The following is a 25973-nucleotide window of genomic DNA, read 5'->3' on the forward strand; positions in this document are numbered from 1 at the left end:
TAAACATTTCTCTATCAATGGTGATGTTGTAAATAAATGATGTTTCATTTTGACAAAACTCTCTCTCTCTCTCTCTCTCTCTCTCTCTCTCTCTCTCTCTCTCTCTCTCTCTCTCTCTCTCTCTCTCTCTCTCTCTCTCTCTCTCTCTCTCTCTCTCTCTCTCTCTCTCTCTCTCTCTCTCTCTCTCTCTCTCTCTCTCTCTCTCTCTCTCTCTCTCTCTCTCTCTCTCTCTCTCTCTCTCTCTCTCTCTCTCTCTCTCTCCCTCCCTCCCTCCCTCCCAGAATGTTTGCCTTGCCGAACTAACATTATCACCTGAGGAAATGGAGAACAGGTAGAGGATTATAACCAGTGGTATAGTGGATTATAACCAGTGGTGTAGTGGATTATAACCAGTGGTGTAGTGGATTATAACCAGTGGTGTAGTGGATTATAACCAGTGGTATAGAGGATTATAACCAGTGGTATAGAGGATTATAACCAGTGGTGTAGTGGATTATAACCAGTGGTGTAGAGGATTATAACCAGTGGTATAGAGGATTATAACCAGTGGTGTAGAGGATTATAACCAGTGGTGTAGTGGATTATAACCAGTGGTATAGAGGATTATAACCAGTGGTATAGAGGATTATAACCAGTGGTATAGAGGATTATAACCAGTGGTGTAGTGGATTATAACCAGTGGTGTAGAGGATTATAACCAGTGGTATAGAGGATTATAACCAGTGGTATAGAGGATTATAACCAGTGGTGTAGTGGATTATAACCAGTGGTGTAGAGGATTATAACCAGTGGTGTAGAGGATTATAACCAGTGGTGTAGTGGATTATAACCAGTGGTATAGAGGATTATAACCAGTGGTATAGAGGATTATAACCAGTGGTATAGAGGATTATAACCAGTGGTGTAGTGGATTATAACCAGTGGTGTAGAGGATTATAACCAGTGGTATAGAGGATTATAACCAGTGGTGTAGTGGATTATAACCAGTGGTGTAGTGGATTATAACCAGTGGTGTAGTGGATTATAACCAGTGGTGTAGAGGATTATAACCAGTGGTATAGTGGATTATAACCAGTGGTGTAGAGGATTATAACCAGTGGTGTAGTGGATTATAACCAGTGGTGTAGAGGATTATAACCAGTGGTATAGAGGATTATAACCAGTGGTGTAGTGGATTATAACCAGTGGTATAGAGGATTATAACCAGTGGTATAGAGGATTATAACCAGTGGTATAGTGAATTATAACCAGTGGTGTAGTGGAGGGTAAAGGCCAAGTAAACACAGTTTTCCCTACTTTTAAAATGTTTCCCAACAGTTTATAAGGCGTTTGAGAGAGAGAAAAAAAAATGCATTGAAAGTTTAGGAAGCGTTACTTTTTTCACTGTGATCAGAGTTTACCCACCTATTTTATTTACCACTACATCACTGGTTATACAGGTTTACATTAGGGTGAGGAGAGATAGAGGGTTATGTGGGTTTACATTAGGGTGAGGAGAGGGTTATACAGGTTTACATTAGGGTGAGGAGAGATAGAGGGTTATATGGGTTTACATTAGGGTGAGGAGAGATAGAGGGTTATGTGGGTTTACATTAGGGTGAGGAGAGATAGAGGGTTATGTGTGTTTACATTAGGGTGAGGAGAGATAGAGGGTTATGTGGGTTTACATTAGGGTGAGGAGAGAAAGAGGGTTATGTGGGTTTACATTAGGGTGAGTTATGTGGGTTTACATTAGGGTGAGGAGAGATAGAGGGTTATGTGGGTTTACATTAGGGTGAGGAGAGATAGAGGGTTATACAGGTTTACATTAGGGTGAGGAGAGATAGAGGCCCAACAACCTGCCCGCTTGACCCTATCCCCTCCTCTCTTCTCCAGACCATTTCTGGAGACCTTCTCCCTTACCTCACCTCGCTCATCAACTCATCCCTGACCGCTGGCTACGTCCCTTCCGTCTTCAAGAGAGCGAGAGTTGCACCCCTTCTGAAAAAACCTACACTCGATCCCTCCGATGTCAACAACTACAGACCAGTATCCCTTCTTTCTTTTCTCTCCAAAACTCTTGAACGTGCCGTCCTTGGCCAGCTCTCTCGCTATCTCTCTCAGAATGACCTTCTTGAGAGAGATAGCGAGGTTTCAAGACTAGTCATTCAACTGAGACTGCTCTTCTCTGTATCACGGAGGCGCTCCGCACCGCTAAAGCTAACTCTCTCTCCTCTGCTCTCATCCTTCTAGACCTATCAGCTGCCTTCGATACTGTGAACCATCAGATCCTCCTCTCCACCCTCTCCGAGTTGGGCATCTCCGGCGCGGCCCACGCTTGGATTGCGTCCTACCTGACAGGTCGCTCCTACCAGGTGGTGTGGCGAGAATCTGTCTCCTCACCACGCGCTCTCACCACTGGTGTCCCCCAGGGCTCTGTTCTAGGCCCTCTCCTATTCTCGCTATACACCAAGTCACTTGGCTCTGTCATAACCTCACATGGTCTCTCCTATCATTGCTATGCAGACGACACACAATTAATCTTCTCCTTTCCCCCTTCTGATGACCAGGTGGCGAATCGCATCTCTGCATGTCTGGCAGACATATCAGTGTGGATGACGGATCACCACCTCAAGCTGAACCTCGGCAAGACGGAGCTGCTCTTCCTCCCGGGGAAGGACTGCCCGTTCCATGATCTCGCCATCACGGTTGACAACTCCATTGTGTCCTCCTCCCAGAGCGCTAAGAACCTTGGCGTGATCCTGGACAACACCCTGTCGTTCTCAACTAACATCAAGGCGGTGGCCCGTTCCTGTAGGTTCATGCTCTACAACATCCGCAGAGTACGACCCTGCCTCACACAGGAAGCGGCGCAGGTCCTAATCCAGGCACTTGTCATCTCCCGTCTGGATTACTGCAACTCGCTGTTGGCTGGGCTCCCTGCCTGTGCCATTAAACCCCTACAACTCATCCAGAACGCCGCAGCCCGTCTGGTGTTCAACCTTCCCAAGTTCTCTCACGTCACCCCGCTCCTCCGCTCTCTCCACTGGCTTCCAGTTGAAGCTCGCATCCGCTATAAGACCATGGTGCTTGCCTACGGAGCTGTGAGGGGAACGGCACCTCAGTACCTCCAGGCTCTGATCAGGCCCTACACCCAAACAAGGGCACTGTGTTCATCCACCTCTGGCCTGCTCGCCTCCCTACCACTGAGGAAGTACAGTTCCCGCTCAGCCCAGTCAAAACTGTTCGCTGCTCTGGCCCCCCAATGGTGGAACAAACTCCCTCAAGACGCCAGGACAGCGGAGTCAATCACCACCTTCCGGAGACACCTGAAACCCCACCTCTTTAAGGAATACCTAGGATAGGATAAGTAATCCTTCTCACCTCCCCCCCTTTAAGATTTAGATGCACTATTGTAAAGTGACTGTTCCACTGGATGTCATAAGGTGAATGCACCAATTTGTAAGTCGCTCTGGATAGGAGAGATAGAGGGTTATATGGGTTTACATTAGGTTGAGGAGAGATAGAGGGTTATGTGGGTTTACATTAGGGTGAGTTATATGGGTTTACATTAGGGTGAGTTATATGGGTTTACATTAGGGTGAGTTATGTGGGTTTACATTAGGGTGAGTTATATGGGTTTACATTAGGGTGAGTTATGTGGGTTTACATTAGGGTGAGTTATATGGGTTTACATTAGGGTGAGTTATATGGGTTTACATTAGGGTGAGTTATATGGGTTTACATTAGGGTGAGTTATATGGGTTTACATTAGGGTGAGTTATATGGGTTTACATTAGGGTGAGTTATATGGGTTTACATTAGGGTGAGTTATATGGGTTTACATTAGGGTGAGTTATATGGGTTTACATTAGGGTGAGTTATATGGGTTTACATTAGGGTGAGTTATATGGGTTTACATTAGGGTGAGTTATATGGGTTTACATTAGGGTGAGTTATATGGGTTTACATTAGGGTGAGTTATATGGGTTTACATTAGGGTGAGTTATATGGTTTACATTAGGGTGAGTTATATGGGTTTACATTAGGGTGAGTTATATGGGTTTACATTAGGGTGAGGAGAGATAGAGGGTTATATGGGTTTACATTAGGGTGAGGAGAGATAGAGGGCATGATTATGAGTGTGAATGCTCACCTTCTCGACATTCATCTCCTACAAACCCAGGACAGCACCTCCACTCCCGAGCTGTGACTTGCCGATAGGCCACCTTGTACGACGGCCTGACCACGGTCCTGTAGCTGACGGAGGAGGGACAGGGTCAACACAGGAACGTCTTCATGTGAACTATTGCTACTATTGCTAAAAAAGTACTCTGGGGTCGTCTGGTCCAGTCCTACCTGATGAGTTTAGAGCAGGGTCCTGGCCAGCGGCAGCCTTGAAACACTCTCTGTACCATGGTCTCTGTCCCATTGTGCACCTGGCACTTCACTGTCCTCAACACAGTGTACTGGCACCAGTTCCTGTAGTCACAGACAGACCATATGAATCTTGTTATCATAACATCTAACACAGGTCACAATGTAAGGTTGTCAAATACTCTTAAAAACGTCTCCTGTTTATGTTTTATACATCCCTACAATAACTGCAAGCATCAACTCTTACCCCTTTCCCCCCAGAAATCTGATACCAGAGCTGATAATCAATAGTTTTAGTCGTACATTAAACATTTCTCTATCAATGGTGACATTGTAAATAAATGATGTTTCATTTTGGCAAATTCTGGCCATCCTCACAATGAGTTCTCTCCGTGCGTCATGATGTGCTCACCTGAGATGAATGTTTGATCCGCTGCCTGGTGAACCTGTGGTCGCGCTCTGCTCCGAGTTGACGCTTTGGCCAGTCACTCCGGGAAACTGGTAAATAAATCCCGTTCCCGTCGAATGACAGATCAGACATATCCATATTATGCACAGAGCGCACGGGAGCGATGTCATTGCCAATGGCGTCTCCACAGAGTTCCAAAACGCTAGTTGCTGTAGGCTTCCGTTGATTAAAAAAAAAAGAGTTTGAATCCCTTCGAAGGGTTAGATCTTTGTCAGATGTGGAATAAATACACCGTAGTAGTCAACAGTACGGCGTTTATGAGTTCGCTATGGTGCAGACGACAAGACAGAGCGCTGGATAAAACCAATAACTCAAGTCAAAATGCATTACACTGACACCCATGCCCTGGGAATAATCTGCGTTTTAAACACTTCTCTGACGTTGGACCCCCCTGCGAGGATGAAGGAGTCGGATATCTACTGTAGCTGGTGTGCGTAAAAAGCGTGGTGAGGTAGAAAACCACATCGGAACCGCATTTAATAGGAGAGATTTTGGGACTTAAATCAGCTGCTTCTCACAATTTTGATTTTGAATAAAGGTTAAATTGCTAGGAAAATTAAAACGATTTCACTTAATCCTATGGATTATAAGAGCACACCCTGTCACATTTTAGGGACTGTACGTTATTTATAATGAGTGGAACCTGGAGAAAAATCGGATCTCTCAGAAATGAAAATGGATAGCCCTCCCTTCAGTAAAATACACTACCGTTCACAAGTGTGGGCTCACTTAGAAATGTCCTTGTTTTTCATGAAAACATACATGAAATGAGTTGTAAAATGAATAGGAAATATAGTCAAGATGTTGACAAGGTTATAAATAATGATTTTTAATTGAAGTAGTAATTGTGTCCTTCAAACTTTCTTTGTCAATGAATCCTCCATTTGCAGCAATTACAGAGCCTTGCATATTTTTGGCATTCTAGTCATCGATTGGTTGAGGTAATCTGAAGAAAGTTCACCCCATGCTTCCTGAAGCACCTCCCACAAGTTGGATTGTCTTGATGGGAACTTCTTATGTACCATATGGTCAAGCTGCTCCCACAACAGCTCAATAGGGTTGAGATCTGGTGACTGTTCTGGACACTCCATTATAGACAGAATACCAGCTCAATAGGGTTGAGATCTGGTGACTGTGCTGGACACTCCATTATAGACAGAATACCAGCTCAATAGGGTTGAGATCTGGTGACTGTGCTGGACACTCCATTATAGACAGAATACCAGCTCAATAGGGTTGAGATCTGGTGACTGTGCTGGACACTCCATTATAGACAGAATACCAGCTCAATAGGGTTGAGATCTGGTGACTGTTCTGGACACTCCATTATAGACAGAATACCAGCTCAATAGGGTTGAGATCTGGTGCCTGTGCTGACCACTCCATTATAGACAGAATACCAGCTCAATAGGGTTGAGATTTGGTGACTGTTCTGGACACTCCATTATAGACAGAATACCAGCTCAATAGGGTTGAGATCTGGTGACTGTTCTGGACACTCCATTATAGACAGAATACCAGCTCAATAGGGTTGAGATCTGGTGACTGTGCTGACCACTCCATTATACATTTACATTTATATTTAAGTCATTTAGCAGACGCTCTTATTATAGACAGAATAACAGCTCAATAGGGTTGAGATCTGGTGACTGTGCTGACCACTCCATTATTTACAGAATACCAGCTGACTGCTTCTTCCCTAAATAGTTATTGCATAGATTGGAGCCGTGTTTTGGGTCATTGTCCTGTTGTAGGAGGAAATTGGCTCCAATTAAGCACCGTCCAAAGGGTATGGCATGGCTTTGCAAAATGGAGTGATAGCCTTCCTTCTTTAAGATCCCTTTTGCCCTGTACAAATCTCCCACTTCACCACCACCAAAGCACCCCCAGACCATCTCCTTTTACCCTGTACAAATCTCCCACTTCACCACCAAAGCACCCTCAGACCATCTCCTTTTACCTTGTACTAATCTCCCACTTCACCACCAGCAAAGCACCCCCAGACCATCTCCTTTTACCTTGTACAAATCTCCCACTTCACCACCAGCAAAGCACCCCCAGACCATCTCCTTTTACCTTGTACAAATCTCCCATTTCAACACCAGCAAAGCACCCCAGACCATCTCATTTGACCTTGTACAAATCTCCCACTTCACCACCACCAAAGCACCACCAGACCACCACATTGCCTCCACCATGCTGACAGATGGTGTCAAAAACTCCTCCATCTTTTCATTTTTTTCTGCATCTCACAAATGTTCTTCTTTGTGATCCGAACACCTCAAATTTAGATTTGTCTGTCAATAACACTTTTTTTCCTTGTCTGTGTTATTTTGCCTATCTTAATCTTTTATTTTTATTGGCCGGTCTGAGATAGGATTTTTTTCTTTGCAACTCTGCCCAGAAGGCCAGCATCCCGGATTCGCCTCTTCTCTGTTGACGTTGAGACTGATGTGTTGCAGGTAGTATTTAATGAAGCTGCCAGTTGAGGACTTGTGAGGTGTCTGTTTCTCAAACTAGACACTCTAATGTACCTGTCCTCTTGCTCAGTTGTGCACCGGGTCTTCCCACTACTCTTTCTAGTCTGGTTAGGGCCAGTTTGTGCTGTTCCGATGAAGGGGTTTAGGACAAAGCACTGTATGAGATCTTCAGTTTCTTGGTAATTTCTCGCATGAAATAGTCTTTATTTCTTAGAACAAGAACAGACTGACGAGTTTCAGAAGAAAGTTATTTGTTTCTGGCCATTTTGAGCCTGTAATCGAATCCACAAATGCTGATGCTCCAGATACTCAACAAGTCTAAAGAAGGCCAGTTTTATTGCTTCTTTAATCAGAACAACAGTTTTCCGCTGTGCTAACATAATTGCAAAATGCTTTTATAATGACCAATTAGTCTTTTAAAATGATACACTTGGATTAGCTAACACAACATGCCATTGGGACACAGGAGTGATAGTTGCTGATAATGGGTCTCTGTACGCCTATGTAGATATCCCATTAAAAATCAGCCGTTTCCAGCTACAATAGTCATTTACAACACTATGTCTACACTATCAATTTGTTGTTATTTTAATGGACAAAAAATGTGCTTTTCTTTCAAAAACAAGGACATTTCTAAGTGAACCCAAACTTTTGAACAGTAGTGTATATATTTAACCCGATCCACCCAGAATGCAACCCCCCCCCCCAAAAAAAAACCCCACTGTACCCAAAATAATAATAAAAACATAAGTGGATAGCAGAGAACATGCTTTTTTCAGCAACATGTTTACCCTCACCAATAGGACAGCCTTAGATATGCATGATATGGCAAAGTAGCCAGAAGGTTTGTTGATTCGCAGACCACCATGGACAGGGACTACCTGAAAGTATTGAAACCAAGGTTTGTTGATTCGTAGACCACCATGGACAGGGACTACCTGAAAGTAGTGAAACCAAGGTTTGTTGATTCGCAGACCACCATGGACAGGGACTACCTGAAACTATTGAAACCAAGGTTTGTTGATTCGCAGACCACCATGGACAGGGACTACCTGAAAGTAGTGAAACCAAGGTTTGTTGATTCGCAGACCACCATGGACAGGGACTACCTGAAACTATTGAAACCAAGGTTTGTTGATTCGCAGACCACCATGGACAGGGACTACCTGAAAGTAGTGAAACCAAGGTTTGTTGATTCGCAGACCACCATGGACAGGGACTACCTGAAAGTAGTGAAACCAAGGTTTGTTGATTCGCAGACCACCATGGACAGGGACTACCTGAAAGTAGTGAAACCAAGGTTTGTTGATTCGCAGACCACCATGGACAGGGACTACCTGAAACTATTGAAACCAAGGTTTGTTGATTCGCAGACCACCATGGACAGGGACTACCTGAAACTATTGAAACCAAGGTTTGTTGATTCGCAGACCACCATGGACAGGGACTACCTGAAACTATTGAAACCAAGGTTTGTTGATTCGCAGACCACCATGGACAGGGACTACCTGAAAGTAGTGAAACCAAGGTTTGTTGATTCGCAGACCACCATGGACAGGGACTACCTGAAAGTAGTGAAACCAAGGTTTGTTGATTCGCAGACCACCATGGACAGGGACTACCTGAAACTATTGAAACCAAGGTTTGTTGATTCGCAGACCACCATGGACAGGGACTACCTGAAACTATTGAAACCAAGGTTTGTTGATTCGCAGACCACCATGGACAGGGACTACCTGAAACTATTGAAACCAAGGTTTGTTGATTCGCAGACCACCATGGACAGGGACTACCTGAAAGTAGTGAAACCAAGGTTTGTTGATTCGCAGACCACCATGGACAGGGACTACCTGAAAGTAGTGAAACCAAGGTTTGTTGATTCGCAGACCACCATGGACAGGGACTACCTGAAAGTAGTGAAACCAAGGTTTGTTGATTCGCAGACCACCATGGACAGGGACTACCTGAAACTATTGAAACCAAGGTTTGTTGATTCGCAGACCACCATGGACAGGGACTACCTGAAACTATTGAAACCAAGGTTTGTTGATTCGCAGACCACCATGGACAGGGACTACCTGAAACTATTGAAACCAAGGTTTGTTGATTCGCAGACCACCATGGACAGGGACTACCTGAAAGTAGTGAAACCAAGGTTTGTTGATTCGCAGACCACCATGGACAGGGACTACCTGAAAGTAGTGAAACCAAGGTTTGTTGATTCGCAGACCACCATGGACAGGGACTACCTGAAACTATTGAAACCAAGGTTTGTTGATTCGCAGACCACCATGGACAGGGACTACCTGAAAGTAGTGAAACCAAGGTTTGTTGATTCGCAGACCACCATGGACAGGGACTACCTGAAAGTAGTGAAACCAAGGTTTGTTGATTCGCAGACCACCATGGACAGGGACTACCTGAAAGTAGTGAAACCAAGGTTTGTTGATTCGCAGACCACCATGGACAGGGACTACCTGAAAGTAGTGAAACCAAGGTTTGTTGATTCGCAAACCACCATGGACAGGGACTACCTGAAAGTAGTGAAACCAAGGTTTGTTGATTCGCAGATCACCATGGACAGGGACTACCTGAAAGTAGTGAAACCAAGGTTTGTTGATTCGCAGACCACCATGGACAGGGACTACCTGAAAGTAGTGAAACCAAGGTTTGTTGATTCGCAGACCACCATGGACAGGGACTACCTGAAAGTAGTGAAACCAAGCCATATGATTTGAGTGAAAGGTATTTTAATAAACATGAAAAGGTGAATGTAAGAAGCACTCATCTGTAACGGCTTTCTTGTGGAGAAGGAGAGTCGGACCAAAATGCAGCGTGATGATGATTCATGATATTTTAATGAAGGGAAAAACTATACATGAAGAAACTATAAAATAATTAAAACCGAAACAGCCCTATCTGGTGCAAACACAAAGACAGGAACAATCACCCACAAAACACTCAAAGAATATGGCTGCCTAAATATGGTTCCCAATCAGAGACAACGATACACACCTGTCTCTGATTGATAACCACTCCAGACAGCCATAGACTTTGCTAGATAACCCCACTAAGCCACACACCCAACACTCCACAAAACCCCAAGACAAAACACACCACAATAAACCCATGTCACACCCTGGCCTGACCCAATAAATGAAGACAAACACAATATATTACGACCAGGGCGTAACAACATCATTTCTAAAATGGCTACATGTCATATTAAACAGCATGTAAACACTCTAAATAGGTTAGGAGCCAGACAGGGAGCCTGTAGCCTAAATTAATGATTTAGACTATATTATTTCAGTTATTTCAAGGCTATAGCCTACAAAGAAATACACTGTGAAGCATTTGGGTGGCTGGTAGGGACATAAAGCTCGCAGCATTTTAGTTATATTAAATCATTATAGTCCATACATTGCGCACATAGGCTGTGACTTACTTATAATTAACTACATTTTTATTATTTATTTTTTATTTTTTATTCGACTCAGTCTACAGTGCCTTTGAATTCCTTTAAAACGTTTGGCCAGAGTCTGTGGCTTCAGGCTCATGCGATGGTACCTGGAGAGCAGGTGATAAACATCTCTCTGGCCACATGCAAATATTTAAAAAAAAATTAAAACATTTAGGTAGGCCTAAAGGTTTTTAGGCAAAATAACCCAATCAAAACGGAAAGGTCCTTGAAAGTGGGAATATGTCAGGTATATTGGGCCAAAATCAATGTTTGACCTATTGTATAGATAATAGAACGACAATGAATAACTTTTAACAGATCAGATTTTTTTTGTTTAAAAATCATTTGCTACAATGACAGACTTAGTTAGCTAACCACTTTGTTAATTATTTTAGTATGTGCATGTAGTACTCCAACATACTTTTATGATAGGTGTCTTTTCAGATTCCACCATGATTCTTCAGTTGTGGACACTACATCACTAAACTCACTCTCTTCTTTAGTTGTGGACACTACATCACTACACTCCCTCTCTTCTTTAGTTGTGGACACTTCATCACTACACTCCCTCTCTTCTTTAGTTGTGGACACTACATCACTACACTCCCTCTCTTCTTTAGTTGTGGACACTTCATCACTACACTCCCTCTCTTCTTTAGTTGTGGACACTAAATCACTAAACTCACTCTCTTCTTTAGTTGTGGACACTTCATCACTACACTCCCTCTCTTCTTTAGTTGTGGACACTACATCACTACACTCCCTCTCTTCTTTAGTTGGGAAACTAAATCACTAAACTCACTCTCTTCTTTAGTTGTGGACACTTCATCACTACACTCCCTCTCTTCTTTAGTTGTGGACACTACATCACTACACTCCCTCTCTTCTTTAGTTGTGGACACTACATCACTACACTCCCTCTCTTCTTTAGTTGTGGACACTTCATCACTACACTCCCTCTCTTCTTTAGTTGTGGACACTACATCACTACACTCCCTCTCTTCTTTAGTTGTGGACACTTCATCACTACACTTCCTCTCTTCTTTAGTTGTGGACACTACATCACTACACTCCCTCTCTTCTTTAGTTGTGGACACTTCATCACTACACTCCCTCTCTTCTTTAGTTGTGGACACTTCATCACTACACTCCCTCGCTTCTTTAGTTGTGGACACTACATCACTACACTCCCTCTCTTCATTAGTTGTGGACACTTCATCACTACACTCCCTCTCTTCTTTAGTTGTGGACACTACATCACTACACTCCCTCTCTTCTTTAGTTGTGGACACTTCATCACTACACTCCCTCTCTTCTTTAGTTGTGGACACTACATCACTACACTCCCTCTCTTCTTTAGTTGTGGACACTTCATCACTACACTCCCTCTCTTCTTTAGTTGTGGACACTACATCACTACACTCCCTCTCTTCTTTAGTTGTGGACACTACATCACTACACTCCCTCTCTTCTTTAGTTGGGAAACTAAATCACTAAACTCACTCTCTTCTTTAGTTGTGGACACTACATCACTACACTCCCTCTCTTCTTTAGTTGTGGACACTTCATCACTACACTCCCTCTCTTCTTTAGTTGTGGACACTACATCACTACACTCCCTCTCTTCTTTAGTTGTGGACACTTCATCACTACACTCCCTCTCTTCTTTAGTTGTGGACACTACATCACTACACTCCCTCTCTTCTTTAGTTGTGGACACTAAATCACTAAACTCACTCTCTTCTTTAGTTGTGGACACTTCATCACTACACTCCCTCTCTTCTTTAGTTGTGGACACTACATCACTACACTCCCTCTCTTCTTTAGTTGTGGACACTAAATCACTAAACTCACTCTCTTCTTTAGTTGTGGACACTTCATCACTACACTCCCTCTCTTCTTTAGTTGTGGACACTACATCACTACACTCCCTCTCTTCTTTAGTTGTGGACACTAAATCACTAAACTCACTCTCTTCTTTAGTTGTGGACACTACATCACTACACTCCCTCTCTTCTTTAGTTGTGGACACTACATCACTACACTCCCTCTCTTCTTTAGTTGTGGACACTACATCACTACACTCCCTCTCTTCTTTAGTTGTGGACACTACATCACTACACTCCCTCTCTTCTTTAGATGTGGACACTACATCACTACACTCCCTCTCTTCTTTAGTAGTGGACACTTCATCACTACACTCCCTCTCTTCTTTAGTTGTGGACACTTCATCACTACACTCCCTCTCTTCTTTAGTTGTGGACACTACATCACTACACTCCCTCTCTTCTTTAGTTGTGGACACTACATCACTACACTCCCTCTCTTCTTTAGTTGTGGACACTACATCACTACACTCCCTCTCTTCTTTAGTTGTGGACACTACATCACTACACTCCCTCTCTTCTTTAGTTGTGGACACTACATCACTACACTCCCTCTCTTCTTTAGTTGTGGACACTTCATCACTACACTCCCTCTCTTCTTTAGTTGTGGACACTACATCACTACACTCCCTCTCTTCTTTAGTTGTGGACACTACATCACTACACTCCCTCTCTTCTTTAGTTGTGGACACTACATCACTACACTCCCTCTCTTCTTTAGTTGTGGACACTACATCACTACACTCCCTCTCTTCTTTAGTTGTGGACACTACATCACTACACTCCCTCTCTTCTTTAGTTGTGGACACTACATCACTACACTCCCTCTCTTCTTTAGTTGTGGACACTACATCACTACACTCCCTCTCTTCTTTAGTTGTGGACACTACATCACCACACTCCCTCTCTTCTTTAGTTGTGGACACTACATCACTACACTCCCTCTCTTCTTTAGTTGTGGACACTACATCACTACACTCCCTCTCTTCTTTAGTTGTGGACACTACATCACTACACTCCCTCTCTTCTTTAGTTGTGGACACTACATCACTACACTCCCTCTCTTCTTTAGTTGTGGACACTACATCACTACACTCCCTCTCTTTAGTAGTGGACACTTCATCACTACACTCCCTCTCTTTAGTAGTGGACACTTCATCACTACACTCCCTCTCTTTAGTAGTGGACACTTCATCACTACACTCCCTCTCTTTAGTTGTGGACACTACATCACTACACTCCCTCTCTTCTTTAGTTGTGGACACTACATCTGTCATGCTGGTGAATGAGGACCCAAAAGCGACTTGGCGAAAACAGAGTATTTAATCCAGAATAAACTTTACAAAACAAAAAGCATAATACTACACGTAAAGACGAGAACAGACTGGAGACTTGATCGAGAACTGCAGGTTGCCTCGGGAAGGCACTTGAACCTAGCAGACTCAGACACCTGCTCACCACGCAGCATCTGAGGGAAACACGACACGACAGGGCAAAACATAGACACAGCACGGTGAATTATAAATGAGGATCCGACAGGGCAGGTACGGGAAACAAGGAGAGAAATAGGGACTCTAATCAGGGAAAAGGATCGGGAACAGGTGTGGGAAGACTAAATGATGATTAGGGGAATAGGAACAGCTGGGAGCAGGAACGGAACGATAGAGAGAAGAGAGAGCGAGAGAGTGAGAGAGGGAGGGGGAGAGAGAGGGATAGAAAGAGGGAAAGAACCTAATAAGACCAGCAGAGGGAAACGAATAGAATGGGAAGCACAGGGACAAGACATGATAATAAATGACAAAACATGACAGTACCCCCCCACTCACCGAGCGCCTCCTGGCGCACTCGAGGAGGAATCCTGGCGGCAACGGAGGAAATCATCAATGAGTGAACGGTCCAGCACGTCCCGAGACGGAACCCAACTCCTCTCCTCAGGACCGTAACCCTCCCAATCCACTAAGTATTGGTGACCCCGTCCCCGAGAACGCATGTCCATGATCTTATGTACCTTGTAAATAGGTGCGCTCGACAAGGACGGGAGGGGGGAGGGAAGACGAACGGGGGTGCGAAGAAAAGGCTTAACACAGGAGACATGGAAGACAGGATGGACGCGACGAAGATGTCGCGGAAGAAGCAGTCGCACAGCGACAGGATTGACGACCTGGGAGACACGGAACGGACCAATGAACCGCGGAGTCAACTTACGAGAAGCTGTCGTAAGAGGAAGGTTGCGAGTGGAAAGCCACACTCTCTGGCCGCAACAATACCTAGGACTCTTAATCCTGCGTTTATTGGCGGCTCTCACAGTCTGTGCCCTGTAGCGGCAAAGTGCAGACCTCACCCTCCTCCAGGTGCGCTCACAACGTTGGACAAACGCTTGAGCGGAGGGAACGCTGGACTCGGCAAGCTGGGAAGAGAATAGAGGAGGCTGGTAACCCAGACTACTCTGAAACGGAGATAACCCGGTAGCAGACGAAGGAAGCGAGTTGTGAGCGTATTCTGCCCAGGGAGCTGTTCTGCCCAAGACGCAGGGTTTCTGAAAGAAAGGCTGCGTAGTATGCGACCAATCGTCTGATTGGCCCTCTCTGCTTGACCGTTAGACTGGGGATGAAACCCGGAAGAGAGACTGACGGACGCACCAATCAAACGACAGAACTCCCTCCAAAACTGTGACGTGAATTGCGGGCCTCTGTCTGAAACGGCGTCTAACGGGAGGCCATGAATTCTGAACACATTCTCGATAATGATTTGTGCCGTCTCCTTAGCGGAAGGAAGTTTAGCGAGGGGAATGAAATGTGCCGCCTTAGAGAACCTATCGACAACCGTAAGAATCACAGTCTTCCCCGCAGACAAAGGCAGACCGGTAATGAAGTCTAGGGCGATGTGAGACCATGGTCGAGAAGGAATGGGGAGCGGTCTGAGACGACCGGCAGGAGGAGAGTTACCCGACTTAGTCTGCGCGCAGTCCGAACAAGCAGCCACGAAACGGCGCGTGTCACGCTCCTGAGTCGGCCACCAAAATCGCTGGCGAATAGACGCAAGAGTGCCTCGAACACCGGGATGACCAGCTAACTTGGCAGAGTGAGCCCACTGAAGAACAGCCAGACGAGTGGAAACAGGAACGAAAAGGAGGTTACTAGGACAAGCGCGCGGCGACGCAGTGTGCGTGAGTGCTTGCTTAACCTGTCTTTCAATTCCCAGACTGTCAACCCGACAACACGCCCATAAGGAAGAATCCCCTCGGGATCAGTAGAAGCCACAGAAGAACTAAACAGACGGGATAAGGCATCATGCTTGGTGTTCTTGCTACCCGGACGGTAAGAAATCACAAACTCGAAACGAGCGAAAAACAACGCCCAACGAGCTTGACGGGCATTAAGTCGTTTGGCAGAACGGATGTACTCAAGGTTCTTATGGTCTGTCCAAACGACAAAAGGAACGGTCGCCCCCTCCAACCACTGTCGCCATTCGCCTAGGGCTAAGCGGATGGCGAGCAGTTCACGGTTACCCACATCATAGTTGCGCTCAGATGGCGACAGGCGATGAGAAAAATAAGCGCAAGGATGAACCTTATCGTCAGACTGGAAGCGCTGGGATAGAATGGCTCCCACGCCTACCTCTGAAGCGTCAACCTCGACAATGAATTGTCTAGTGACGTCAGGAGTAACGAGGATAGGAGCGGACGTAAAACGTTCTTTTAGAAGATCAAAAGCTCCCTGGGCGGAACCGGACCACTTAAAACACGTCTTGACAGAAGTAAGAGCTGTGAGAGGGGCAGCAACTTGACCGAAATTACGAATGAAACGCCGATAGAAATTAGCGAAACCTAAAAAGCGCTGCAACTCGACACGTGACCTTGGAACGGGCCAATCACTGACAGCTTGGACCTTAGCGGAATCCATCTGAATGCCTTCAGCGGAAATAACGGAACCGAGAAAAGTAACGGAGGAGACATGAAAAGAGCACTTCTCAGCCTTTACGTAGAGACAATTCTCTAAAAGGCGCTGTAGAACACGTCGAACGTGCTGAACATGAATCTCGAGTGACGGTGAAAAAATCAGGATATCGTCAAGATAGACAAAAACAAAGATGTTCAGCATGTCTCTCAGAACATCATTAACTAATGCCTGAAAAACAGCTGGCGCATTGGCGAGACCAAACGGCAGAACCCGGTACTCAAAATGCCCTAACGGAGTGTTAAACGCCGTTTCCACTCGTCCCCCTCTCTGATGCGCACGAGATGGTAAGCGTTACGAAGGTCCAACTTAGTAAAGCACCTGGCTCCCTGCAGAATCTCGAAGGCTGATGACATAAGGGGAAGCGGATAACGATTCTTAACCGTTATGTCATTCAGCCCTCGATATCCACGCAGGGGCGCAGAGTACCGTCCTTCTTCTTAACAAAAAGAACCCCGCCCGGCCGGAGAGGAAGAAGGCACTATGGTACCGGCGCCAAGAGACACAGATAAATAATCCTCGAGAGCCTTACGTTCGGGAGCCGACAGAGAGTATAGTCTACCCCGAGGAGGAGTGGTCCCCGGAAGGAGATCAATACTACAATCATACGACCGGTGAGGAGGAAGGGAGTTGGCTCGGGACCGACTGAAGACCGTGCGCAGATCATGATATTCCTCCGGCACTCCTGTCAAATCGCCAGGTTCCTCCTGAGAAGTGGGGACAGAAGAAATGGGAGGAATGGCAGACATTAAGCACTTCACATGACAAGATACGTTCCAGGATAGGATAGAATTACAAGACCAATTAATAGAAGGATTATGACATACTAGCCAGGGATGACCCAAAACAACAGGTGTGAAAGGTGAACGAAAAATCAAAAAAGAAATAGTCTCACTGTGGTTACCAGATACTGTGAGAGTTAAAGGTAGTGTCTCAAATCTGATACTGGGAAGATGACTACCATCTAAGGCAAACATGGGCGTAGGCTTGTCTAACTGTCTGAAAGGAATGTTATGTTTCCGAACCCATGCTTCGTCCATGAAACAACCCTCAGCCCCAGAGTCAATCAAGGCACTGCATGTAGCACCCGAACCGGTCCAGCGTAGATGGACCGACATAGTAGTACAAGATCTAGATGAAGAGACCTGAGTAGTAGCGCTCACCAGTAGCCCTCCGCTTACTGATGGGCTCTGGCCTCTTACTGGACATGAATTAACAAAATGTCCATCAAATCCGCAATAGAGGCAAAGGCGGTTGGTGATCCTCCGTTCCCTCTCCTTAGTCGAGATGCGAATCCCTCCCAGTTGCATGGGCTCAGTCTCAGAGCCAGAGGAGGGAGATGGTTGCGATGCGGAGCAGGGAAACACCGTTGATGCGAGCTCTCTTCCACGAGCCTGGTGACGAAGATCTACCCGTCGTTCTATGCGGATGGCGAGAGCAATCAAAGAGTCCACACTGGAAGGAACCTCCCGAGAGAGAATCTCATCTTTGACCACTGTGTGGAGTCCCTCCAGAAAACGAGCGAGCAGCGCCGGCTCGTTCCAGTCACTAGAGGCAGCAAGAGTACGAAACTCTATAGAGTAATCCGTTATGGAACGATCACCTTGGCATAGGGAAGCCAGGACCCTAGAAGCCTCCCCACCAAAAACTGAACGGTCAAAAACCCGAATCATCTCCTCTTTAAAGTTCTGGTAATTGTTAGAACAATCAGCCCTTGCCTCCCAGATAGCTGTGCCCCACTCTCGGGCCCGGCCAGTAAGGAGTGAAATGACGTAAGCAACCCGAGCTCTCTCTCTAGAGTATGTGTTGGGTTGGAGAGAGAACACAATCTCACACTGGGTGAGAAAGGAGCGGCACTCAGTGGGCTGCCCGGAGTAGCAAGGTGGGTTATTAACCCTAGGTTCTGGAGGCTCGGCAGGCCAGGAAGTAACAGGTGGCACGAGACGAAGACTCTGGAACTGTCCAGAGAGGTCGGAAACCTGAGCGGCCAGGCTCTCCACGGCATGGCGAGCAGCAGACAATTCCTGCTCGTGTCTGCCGAGCATGGCTCCTTGGATCTCGACGGCAGTGTTACGAGCGTCTGTAGTCGCTGGGTCCATTCCTTGGTCGGATCCTTCTGTCATGCTGGTGAATGAGGACCCAAAAGCGACTTGGCGAAAACAGAGTATTTAATCCAGAATAAACTTTACAAAACAAAAAGCATAATACTACACGTAAAGACGAGAACAGACTGGAGACTTGATCGAGAACTGCAGGTTGCCTCGGGAAGGCACTTGAACCTAGCAGACTCAGACACCTGCTCACCACGCAGCATCTGAGGGAAACACGACACGACAGGGCAAAACATAGACACAGCACGGTGAATTATAAATGAGGATCCGACAGGGCAGGTACGGGAAACAAGGAGAGAAATAGGGACTCTAATCAGGGAAAAGGATCGGGAACAGGTGTGGGAAGACTAAATGATGATTAGGGGAATAGGAACAGCTGGGAGCAGGAACGGAACGATAGAGAGAAGAGAGAGCGAGAGAGTGAGAGAGGGAGGGGGAGAGAGAGGGATAGAAAGAGGGAAAGAACCTAATAAGACCAGCAGAGGGAAACGAATAGAATGGGAAGCACAGGGACAAGACATGATAATAAATGACAAAACATGACAACATCACTACACTCCCTCTCTTTAGTAGTGGACACTTCATCACTACACTCCCTCTCTTGCTCTTGGTCCTTGTCTTTGTAAGTTACCTTCTGTGTGTTTTCTTTATGAAAATATTTTGGGAACTTCATGACAGTAGCTAAAGCAAGGAGCTATAGCAGCACACAAGTAGACGACAGATGCATTCTGGGACGGGCATGCCCTGACCTGGTGGAGTGAGCGCTATTGGAGTGAAATTGTAGCTGCCTTGGCCGATGCTCCAGCCTTCGGGAATCTCGCTCCATGCTCCAGTCAGATTGTTTTATATAATCAGGTCCATTTAATTTGTATTAAAAATCAATTATATCAGTAGCAAGCTTAGGACCCCCATTAGCTGCCTTGGCAACAGCTAATGGGGATCCGGATGTTTTAAATTGTATTTTATTTTACCTTTATTTAACTAGGCAAGTCAGTTAAGAACAAATTCTTATTTTCAATGACGGCCTAGGAACAGTGATCTTCAGGGGCAGAACAACAGATTTGTACCTTGTCAGCTCGGGGGTTTGAACTTGCAACCTTCCGGTTACTAGTCCAACGCTCTAACCACTAGGCTACCCTGCCGCCCAGCAGAGAATCAGGGATGAGGGGCATCATGAGGCACACATGATAAGCAACTAATTTCCCAACCCTGAGTGTAACAGTATAATTTTAGACCGTCCCCTCGCCCATACCCGGGCGCGAACCAGGGACCCTCTGCACACATCAACAACAGTCACCCCTCGAAGCATCGTTACCCATCGCTCCACAAAAGCCGCGGCCCTTGCAGAGCAAGGGGAACCACTACTTCGAGGTCTCAGAGCAAGTGACGTCACTGATTGAAACCCTATTTAGCGTGCACCGCTAACTAAGCTAGCCGTTTCACATCCGTTACATGAGCAATATGACATTTAAATGAATAACAAATGACATGACCCTGGATTAAATAAAATAAATACTAAACCCTCTCCCATTCTCTGTAGTGATAACTATCGTGTAAATGTCGATCTTTCCTTTACATTAGCATTTATTCTATAAGTCTATGTGCTATTTTTTTTGCCTAACATTTTCATCATATTTGGCTATTAAAAAAGTTTAAATTCTGTTTAAACAGAAAATAAAGGACAATTGTTAGACTTATCTAGCTTTATGAAAAAACACATGCCTACCAGTACAAAATAAAATCATCACTACCCAGATTTACTTCCCCTTTATCTAGCGCTCCGTTAGCGCTCCGTTAGCGCTCCGTTAGGTAGTATTGCTTCCTGTTTTGACGCTTCTCCTGATTTTGTTTTTACTCCATGTTTATTCCTATTAAACTCACTGACTGTACCTGCTTCCTGACTCCCTGCGTCTCTGTTACAAGAGCAGTGCAGAAAGTGTCACATGCTGATGCAGTGAGGAAAGTAGAGGACAAAGGGAGAGGGGACCTGAGAGGATCCCTGTGAGTCGTAGGTCACTACAGAGTGACCCAAACAGTTTGTTCTTTAGTAAGGGTGGCATCTTGTAAGGGTCATTAATTGTACCACACAGATGGAAATAAAATCTCAGAAGATTGAATTGTCAGTAGCAGTGAAGTTTTTGGGTATCAGAGATTTTAGTGTAGAAGATCTACAGGGAGTTTTGAGAGATGAGGGTTCCAGGCTCCCATGCGGACGGCCTGGTGTAGGATCTGTTGGGGACAAAGTAGTGGGAAGGGGTGATGAAGTATGTTTCGTATAGTGGTGTGTGCATGTGGTTTCAGAAAGTTTAAACACCCCTCGACTTTTTCCACATTTTGTTGTGTTACAAAGTGGGATTGAAATTGGTTTAATTGTAATTTTGTCAACGATCTACACAAAATTTCCAAAGTGGAAGAGAAATTCAAACATTTTTATTATTATTATGAAAAATTAAACAATATGGTTAGATAAGTATTCAACCTCCTGAGTCAATACATTTGAATACAAGCCCAATTTAAGGCAAAACTGTAACTAGGCCACCCAGGAACATTCAATATTGACCTTACAGATGTGTGGGGTACAGAGATGAGGTAGTAATTAAAAAATCATGGTACATCCTATTATTGCAAAGAGTGAGTCCATGCAACTTATTATGTGACTTGTTACTCCTGAACTTATTTAGGGGTTAAATACTTATTGACTCAAGACGTTTCAGCTTTTCATTTTTTATTTTTTTTGTAAAAAATGTGTATAAACAGAATTCCAGTTTGACCTTATGGGGTATTGTGTTTAGACCGGTAACAACACAATCTAAACATAACCCATTTTACATTCAGGCTGTAACACAACGAAATGTGGTAAAGTCAAGGAAAGGCTGTGTGAATACTTTCTGAAGGCGCTTGAGTCAGATGGCGGTGCAATTTCCCTTAACCCGCACTTTTCATTTTTTTGTCCATGCACTTTCCAAACGGTGAACGGCAGCAAAACGAAACAAAGGGTCTTAGTCTGCCGGAAAGACAGACGAAGAAGAAAATCTAAAATCAGTTACTGCGCATGTCTGTTTAAAGAAAGTACGTGTAAAGATGTTTATTACTAAACCAAGATAGACCACAGCTTGTCATTTCAAACGCGAACAAAAGAGCCATAGTGGGCAGAACAGGCAAAGGGATGGGCAGAGCCAAGAACGAGCGAGCGAGTTGCTATTGGTGCGTCCTAGCATATATTAGCATATTTCCTTTGTGAAGTGCGCATGTGCAATAACTCAATTCGCATTTGCACTTATTCTAAACAACGCCATTAAAAAAAAAAACATCAATCTCTTTCCGTCTTCTCCCACTGCCGACCACTGGGATCCTCTCACTACCATATTTGGTAGTGAGTGGAAACGCTAACCGGATACTTCACATTTATACATCCGGTTATATATCTGTCTCGTTGTTCTGACTGTCTGTACTCAGCAGCTGGTGAAGTTAAGTGAAAGCTAAAAGATGGAGGACAACATAGACGTGGAAGCTGGAGAAAATCCATTTCAACCTTATTTAGACGCTCTACGGAAGGAGTTAGAACACCAAGATCCCATATTTATTATCGGAATTATAATTTCTTTGGCTGTTGTTGTCATCAGTTTTGGTAAGCTAACTACTGTAATCTACTTCCAGTTCACGTTAGCTAGCCTCACATCCTCAGGAACAGAGTGAATGTAAATCCGTATGAGTTGTCACTAGCCTGGCTTCAGCCTGCTGGCTTTCTGTGCTGTGAGATTTTTTGTTGTTGTCTTTTATCAAGACAAAAAAAAGCCTGCTAGCTAATGTTAGCAATCTAAAATGAACTAGCTGGGTAAATTAGCTTGCTAGTTACCAACAGCTGTCACCAGCATAGTAGCAATCTTATCTATCTAACGTTACTGTACTACGCTGTTTATCAGGTGCTCCTCTGTTCCATGTTGTTAACTTTGTATGATAGCTAAAAACCAAACTGAAACATCTATGATTGGTTTACATTTTAGTGTTGTTGAAGTACTTCCTGAGAAGCAAAACTGTCCAAAGTGCTGTGCTGCTGGTTGGTCTCTGCGATTCTGGAAAGACCCTCCTCTTTAGTCGAGTGAGTGCATCATCAGTATAACATCTAGCATGCCTATTCCAACTATTTACCTTTACAGATGGCAGACGTTGTACGACACTGATGATCTTTATTTCCAGTTGTTGTCAGGAAGGTTCAAGAAGACCCAGACCTCCATCACAGACAACAGTGCCCCCTACAAAGCCAAGAACGAGAAGGTAAGGAGGCAACTATGGTAAGGTGGTGAGGGAGTAGGATCTGAAGCGATTGTTTTTAAATTCTATGACGAATGTTTTTGACAACTGTCAAACACTGGCTCGTCCGTCCCCTTGTCCTTCTTCACTGTGTGCAGGGCAGCAGCTGGACCCTGATCGACCTCCCTGGACATGACAGTCTTCGTCCGCAGTATGTGGAGAAGTTCAAGTCAGCAGCCAGGCGAGTAAAGATAAGGGTGTTTGTATTCAGGGAAGGTCTATAATATGAAAAGCACTGTGGTTGACCTAAGAACAAGATTCTGAAAGACACCCTTTAACTTTCTTTTATTATCTCCTCTCTCTAACTGCAGGGCCATAGTCTTTGTGGTGGACAGTGCCATCTTCCAGAAGGAAGTGAGAGACGTGGCTGAGTTCCTGTACTTCCTGTTGACTGACAGTGCAGTGTCCAGGAATGTCCCCTCTCTGATAGTGGCCTGCAACAAGCAAGGTGATGTGACACCCTTTTCAACCTCCCCACTCCCTCCACAAATACCTCCCCATCATGATGTTAATGCTTGCTAATGATATTTTCCCTGTAGATATCACCATGGCAAAATCTGCTAAGCTGATTCAGCAGCAGCTGGAGAAAGAGATGTAAGTAGTCCTCATGTAACCAACAACGACAGAAAGGGTGTGAATCTACAGAATGGACTGGATTGAAATGAAATTGATCCCAACCTTTTATCGTTTCCTTCAGGAACACATTGAGAGTGACACGGTCTGCGGCTCTGGGCACCCAGGACGGGTCAGCAGGGTCCAGCGTGCACCTGGGGAAGAAGGGCAAGGACTTCGAGTTCAGCCAGCTGCCCATGAAGGTGGAGTTCCTGGAGTGCAGTGCCCGCGGCAGCAAAGGGGAGAACGGGCAGGCAGACATCGGCAGCCTCGAGAAGAGCCTGGCCAACCTGTGAGATGGCTGGGTCTTGTTATTGACCATCTGGTTCCCATATAGGTCACTACTTTGGCCAAGAGCCCTTTGCTCTTAGGTGTGTTATTGTGAATGGGCTTTCTTAGGATATTTTCCTGAGGACTCTCAGCATATCAGGTGTGTCTCAACAGTCTCTCAAGACTCCAGACTCGAATCACTATACTATGATGAAGTGAATAACTTATTGTGCTGACATCACAAGGTCATGTAATGTAGTGAATGCCAATTTCCCCCAAAAATGTCTGATAATGAAAATAAAGTGTTTGCTTTTCTCCAGCAGGTGTTGTTGCTATACGTTTCAGTGTTTCCACTATATTCCCCTACATTTTTGCCCCACCCCCCAGAGCCCTGATCTGTCTGTCTACTGTCTGGCTAACCAGAGCCCTAACCTGTCTGGCTCTGGTCAGCCAGGCAGTTGACAGACAGGTTAGGGCTCTGGTCAGTCAGACACTAGACAGACAGGTTAGGGCTCTGGTCAGCCAGACACTAGACAGACAGGTTAGGGCTCTGGTCAGCCAGACACTAGACAGACAGGTTAGGGCTCTGGTCAGCCAGACAGTAGACAGACAGGTTAGGGCTCTGGTCAGCCAGACAGTAGACAGACAGGTTAGGGCTCTGGTCAGCCAGACAGTAGACAGACAGGTTAGGGCTCTGGTCAGCCAGACAGTAGACAGACAGGTTAGGGCTCTGGTCAGCCAGACAGTAGACAGACAGGTTAGGGCTCTGGTCAGCCAGACAGTAGACAGACAGATTAGGGCTCTGGTCAGCCAGACAGTAGACAGACAGATTAGGGCTCTGGTCAGCCAGACAGTAGACAGACAGATTAGGGCTCTGGTCAGTCAGACAGTAGACAGACAGATTAGGGCTCTGGTCAGCCAGACAGTAGACAGACAGATTAGGGCTCTGGTCAGTCAGACAGTAGACAGACAGGTTAAGGCTCTGGTCAGTCAGACAGTAGACAGACAGATTAGCGCTCTGGTCAGTCAGACAGTAGACAGACAGGTTAGGGCTCTGGTCAGTCAGACAGTAGACAGACAGATTAGGGCTCTGCTCAGCCAGACAGTAGACAGACAGATTAGGGCTCTGGTCAGCCAGACAGTAGACAGACAGATTAGGGCTCTGGTCAGCCAGACAGTAGACAGAGGTTAGGGCTCTGGTCAGCCAGACAGTAGACAGACAGATTAGGGCTCTGGTCAGCCAGACAGTAGACAGACAGGTTAGGGCTCTGGTCAGTCAGACAGTAGACAGACAGATTAGGGCTCTGCTCAGCCAGACAGTAGACAGACAGGTTAGGGCTCTGGTCAGTCAGACAGTAGACAGACAGATTAGGGCTCTGGTCAGCCAGACAGTAGACAGAGAGGTTAGGTCTCTGCTCATTCAGACTGTAGACAGACAGGTTAGGGCTCTGGTCAGCCAGACAGTAGACAGACAGTAGACAGACAGATTAGTGCTCTGGTCAGTCAGACAGTAGACAGACAGGTTAGGGCTTTGGTCAGACAGACAGTAGACAGACAGATTAGGGCTCTGGTCAGTCAGACAGAAGACAGACAGATTAGGGCTCTGGTCAGCCAGACAGTAGACAGACAGATTAGGGCTCTGGTCAGTCAGACAGTAGACAGACAGATTAGGGCTCTGGTCAGCCAGACAGTAGACAGACAGATTAGGGCTCTGGTCAGTCAGACAGTAGACAGACAGATTAGGGCTCTGGTCAGCCAGACAGTAGACAGACAGGTTAGGGCTCTGGTCAGTCAGACAGTAGACAGACAGATTAGGGCTCTGGTCAGACAGACAGTAGACAGAGAGGTTAGGTCTCTGGTCAGTCAGACAGTAGACAGACAGGTTAGGGCTCTGGTCAGCCAGACAGTAGACAGACAGTAGACAGACAGATTAGTGCTCTGGTCAGCCAGACAGTAGACAGACATATTAGGGCTCTGGTCAGCCAGACAGTAGACAGACAGATTAGGGCTCTGGTCAGTCAGACAGTAGACAGACAGATTAGGGCTCTGGTCAGCCAGA

The 25973-nt window shown here is 45.5% G+C and overlaps 2 protein-coding genes across 2 annotated transcripts in view; one reads left to right on the top strand and one right to left on the bottom strand.

Moving 5' to 3' along the window:
• The window catches only part of LOC123993841 (collagen alpha-1(XXVI) chain-like), a 65562-nt gene extending 60370 nt beyond the window's left edge, over positions 1–5192 (bottom strand). The window contains exons 1-3 of the mRNA XM_046296306.1: positions 4769–5192; positions 4339–4461; positions 4136–4239 (exon numbers count right to left, since the gene is read on the bottom strand). Coding sequence (XP_046152262.1) covers positions 4136–4239; positions 4339–4461; positions 4769–4935 — 394 coding nt within the window. The 5' untranslated portion in view covers positions 4936–5192. The remainder of the gene's footprint in view (positions 1–4135; positions 4240–4338; positions 4462–4768) is intronic.
• A 16949-nt stretch (positions 5193–22141) lies between these two features.
• LOC123993871 (signal recognition particle receptor subunit beta-like) lies at positions 22142–24233 on the top strand. The gene is made up of 7 exons (XM_046296330.1): positions 22142–22349; positions 22726–22820; positions 22919–22996; positions 23131–23213; positions 23344–23480; positions 23572–23626; positions 23730–24233. The coding sequence occupies exons 1-7, from the start codon at positions 22208–22210 to the stop codon at positions 23938–23940; spliced, it is 801 nt and encodes a 266-aa protein (XP_046152286.1). The 5' UTR covers positions 22142–22207; the 3' UTR covers positions 23941–24233.
• The last annotated feature ends 1740 nt before the right edge of the window (positions 24234–25973 follow it).

Source organism: Oncorhynchus gorbuscha, linkage group LG13 (genome assembly GCF_021184085.1).
Source record: "Oncorhynchus gorbuscha isolate QuinsamMale2020 ecotype Even-year linkage group LG13, OgorEven_v1.0, whole genome shotgun sequence".
In the NCBI taxonomy this organism is placed as follows: Eukaryota; Metazoa; Chordata; class Actinopteri; order Salmoniformes; family Salmonidae; genus Oncorhynchus; species Oncorhynchus gorbuscha.